Raw genomic sequence first — 3,876 nt, 5'->3', positions numbered from 1 at the left:
CCACCCTCGCCACCAGCGTAGCGAAAAAGTTCATTATATGGCTGCAACTCAGCGGGCGCATGCGGCAGCAGCTGGTGCACCAGCGGAAATACCCGTTAGAGCAGAGAATTGCCTTGCCGAGCTTTCGTTCGTGTTTACTGGCGTACTGGACGCATTGGGACGAGAAGAAGGACAAGCCTTGGTCAAGAGATATGGCGGCAAGGTCACCACGGCCCCTAGCTCAAAAACCAGCTACGTTGTCCTGGGCGGCGATGCCGGCCCAAAGAAATTGGAAACAATCCGCAAGCATGGCCTGAAGACAATTGATGAACACGGCCTTTTTGAGCTCATCAGAAAAATGCCCGCAAATGGAGGTGATGGGAAAGCTGCTGTTCAATATGAAGCAAAGAAGAAAGCCGAACAGGAAAAGATTAAAGAGATGGCCGCTGAGATGGATCGTGAAGAGAAAAAGCGACTCGTTGCTGCGTCCGCGAAGCCGACCACTAAATCCGTACCGACGTCCGGTAATCAGACACCAGCAGCGGCAAACAAACCAGCTGTGGATGACCGGTTATGGACAGTGAAATATGCACCGACTTCCTTAAATATGATATGCGGAAACAAAACAGTAGTCGAAAAGCTTCAGTCTTGGCTACGGAACTGGCGTAGTAACGCAAAGGCTGATTTTAAGAAGCCGGGTAAAGATGGCTCGGGCATATATCGTGCTGTCATGATTCACGGTCCTCCCGGCATTGGAAAGACAACTGCTGCCCATCTTGTGGCAAAACTTGAAAACTACGATGTTGTGGAGACGAACGCGAGTGATACGAGAAGCAAAAAATTACTTGACGAGGGCCTACGAGGGATACTGGATACCACTTCTCTCCAGGGCTATTTCTCTGGGGAAGGAAAAAAGGTAGATGGCGGAAAGAAAAACCTCGTCCTTATAATGGATGAAGTCGACGGAATGTCAGCTGGCGATCGCGGCGGTGTTGGCGCTCTTGCTGCAGTAGCCAAGAAGACTCGAATTCCGATCATAATGATATGCAATGAACGAAGACTACCAAAGATGAGGCCATTCGACCATGTCACCTACGAACTTCCATTTAGACGCCCCACCGCCGATCAAATGCGCTCAAGGCTGTCTACTATCTGCTTCCGAGAAGGCTTGAAAATCCCTCCGCAAGTACTGGATGGCTTAATTGAAGGTACTCACTCAGACATACGACAAATCGTTAACATGCTATCTACAGTAAAACTCGACAGTCAAAACCTTGATTTTGATAAAGGCAAACAAATGTCAAAAGCCTGGGAAAAGCACGTTAATCTTGAAACCATGGGATATTGTTGGCAAGATCTTGAGTGCGCAAATGTTTTCCCAAAGTTCGACGGCTACTCTCAACGACAAAATTGAGCTTTATTTCAATGATTCATGAATTCAGCTATTTAATGCTACAAGAGAATTATCTCAAAACGAACCCTGTCAGGGCTAGTGCATACAATGGCAGAGAACGGAAACTCAAACTCCTTGAACTTGCCGATGATGCTGCTACGAGTATCAGCGATGGAGACCTAGTAGACAGGATGATCCATGGTTCCCAACAGCAGTGGAGTTTAATGCCAACCCATGCTATTTTCAGTTTTGTTCGACCAGCCAGCTGTATGTCCGGTAATATGATTGATAGACCCGGATTTACGAGCTGGCTAGGTAATAACTCTAAGCAAGGTGAGAGCCCTCAATCTTCACTCCGCGCCAAGATCAGGCTAACTGGTCTTGAATCAAGGCAAAATGACTCGACAGATCAAAGAAATCCAAGGGCATATGCGGCTTCGCGCTTCGGGTGATAGGCACGAAATTCGGCAACAATACCTTCCGGCTCTCTGGGAGCAACTGATCCACAGACTTGAGGTTGACGGCAAGGAAGCAGTTCCAGAAGTCATCGATCTCATGGATAGCTATTTCCTAACCAGAGAAGACTGGGATTCCATCCTTGAGCTTGGCCTTGGTCCGATGTGCGAAAAGGGGGTGAAAATTGATACCCAGACAAAAGCGACTTTTACTCGTCTATACAATCAACAATCTCATCCTCTTCCGTTTATCAAAGCAAGCACCGTGGTTGCACCGAAGCGACTCCCAACAATAAAACCAGATCTTGAAGACGCGATTGAAGAATCTGAAGCAGAGGAAATACTTGGCGAAGCAGAGACTAAAGAAGAGGATGACGAGCTTGATCTTAAAAAGGACAAGTACATTAGACCGCCGAAAAAGACAGCGGCAAGAAAGCCCGCTTCCGCAAAAGGCGCGGCGAAGCCGAAACCAAAGAAGAACAAGAGGAAGAAAGACGATAGTGATTTGGACATATCTGATAGCGAAGAAGATGTCAAGCCTACTAGGGGCAGGAAGACTAAAAAGTCTAGAGGAAAGACTTGAACACCAAGTTTTGGTATCGGGGCTTTGGGCTTGGATGTTATGGGACCGGTTTTGGATCATATTTTTTCTATTTTCATTTGGACATGACTTAATTTACACTGTTGTAGCATTTTGTTGCATTGGGTTTCTTTGAGGCGGATGATTTCTGAACCCCACTATCAAGTGGCATGGCTTATATGAAGATACAGCTGTATCCCCTTGTCTATTGGAAATGAGATTTATCAACAGCCAGGCTATTAGTGCCAGAATATACCACGAAAAATTCCAAATTCAAGTCTACGCCAATTTAGGTCTCTGACAATTCAAAACCGGAATCTCGCAAAAGGATATCATAAGCGTTACAACCAACAGCCAGGGGAATAAACTGTCACCCCGTCCCGAAAACTTTTTTACCACGGCACCTCCAGCCCCAGATTTCGCGCGACCCGCGTAGCAGACACGACGCATCCTTCAAGCAAGACCATCCCGTCCCAACACCAGCTTCCAACAAGCCAAACGTTACCATCTCCATTCCGGAACAGGCTCGCTTCGTTCAACGATTTCTCATCAGCGGCGGGCATCGGCATGCGCGCGGGTCCGGGGCTGAATATCCGATTCACGATATCCCGACTCCGAGGGGTCCTAAGAGTCCTAGTGAAATACGTGCGAGTGATAATTTTAGCTGGGTCGATAGGGCTGGTGGGAAAATTGGTCACGACGACGGCGGACTCTGGATCCTCGTGTACCGCCTCTGTGAGATCGGGAGAGGAGCGGAAATGGATCCAGTTTGGCGGGTTGGGTTTGAGATCCATTTGATAGAGGGCGTTGCTGGTTTGCTGTTTTATGGTTGAGAGATCGGTGTGGATGATTGATTCCACGGATGCGGTTGTGATGTGTGCCATTTCGGATGCGAGGGGGGCGAAGATGTTTCCGACGGCGTTGGGGGGAACGGCGAGGATGACGTGGTCGAAGGACTTTTGATCTGGAGTGCTTTCCCTAGGGGAGTTTGGGAACGGGTCCATGAAAGGAGGACGCGTGAGCCGTTTTGTTTTATGGATGTCACTCGGCAGTTGAACTGTACGGTGAGGCCTTGGGTAAGTTTCTTTTGAACTTCGCTCACTCCGCCGGAAACGCGCAAGTGGGGAGAATTGTGTGAGAGTCTCTTATAATCGATCACGTCTTTTGCTGGGAAGTTCAACATCTCGGCGTGGGTGCAGGTTGATATGCTAGCGAGCCCGGGGAGAAGGTAGTGTTCAACGAAATAGGTAGGCATCCAAACCCGTTTGAAATATCGGCCCAGTGATTCACAATGCCTGGCCTTGCCACCGACAAGCCTACTCTCCTTGGGCTGGATCAAGGAGCAGCATATGGTGAAATATACCAAGCAGAGGGCTAGGTAAGCCGTTTCCGATACCCAGGTCCAAAAGTCGCATGCTTCGGGCCGCACAGGCGGGATCCGGTGGTTGTTCGATGAGTGAATGAAGTAA

General features: G+C 48.6%; 2 protein-coding genes across 2 annotated transcripts in view; one reads left to right on the top strand and one right to left on the bottom strand.

Annotated features, from left to right (window-relative positions):
• Positions 1-37: 37 nt before the first annotated feature.
• Positions 38-2,410, top strand: UREG_06392 (uncharacterized protein; the record flags this gene model as incomplete). Its single annotated transcript, XM_002583379.1, has 4 exons — positions 38-1,187; positions 1,233-1,341; positions 1,422-1,705; positions 1,764-2,410. The coding sequence occupies 4 exons, from the start codon at positions 38-40 to the stop codon at positions 2,408-2,410; spliced, it is 2,190 nt and encodes a 729-aa protein (XP_002583425.1).
• A 450-nt stretch (positions 2,411-2,860) lies between these two features.
• UREG_06391 (uncharacterized protein) overlaps positions 2,861-3,876 on the bottom strand; it is a gene marked incomplete at both ends in the record, with an annotated part of 1,511 nt that continues 495 nt past the window's right edge. Inside the window, 3 exon segments of the mRNA XM_002583378.1 lie at positions 2,861-2,890; positions 2,908-3,363; positions 3,510-3,737. Coding sequence (XP_002583424.1) covers positions 2,861-2,890; positions 2,908-3,363; positions 3,510-3,737 — 714 coding nt within the window.

Source organism: Uncinocarpus reesii, genomic scaffold (genome assembly GCF_000003515.1).
Source record: "Uncinocarpus reesii 1704 scaffold_4 genomic scaffold, whole genome shotgun sequence".
In the NCBI taxonomy this organism is placed as follows: Eukaryota; Fungi; Ascomycota; class Eurotiomycetes; order Onygenales; family Onygenaceae; genus Uncinocarpus; species Uncinocarpus reesii.
Note: the sequence above shows the minus strand (reverse complement) of the source record. Positions and strands in the feature narration are given on the sequence as shown.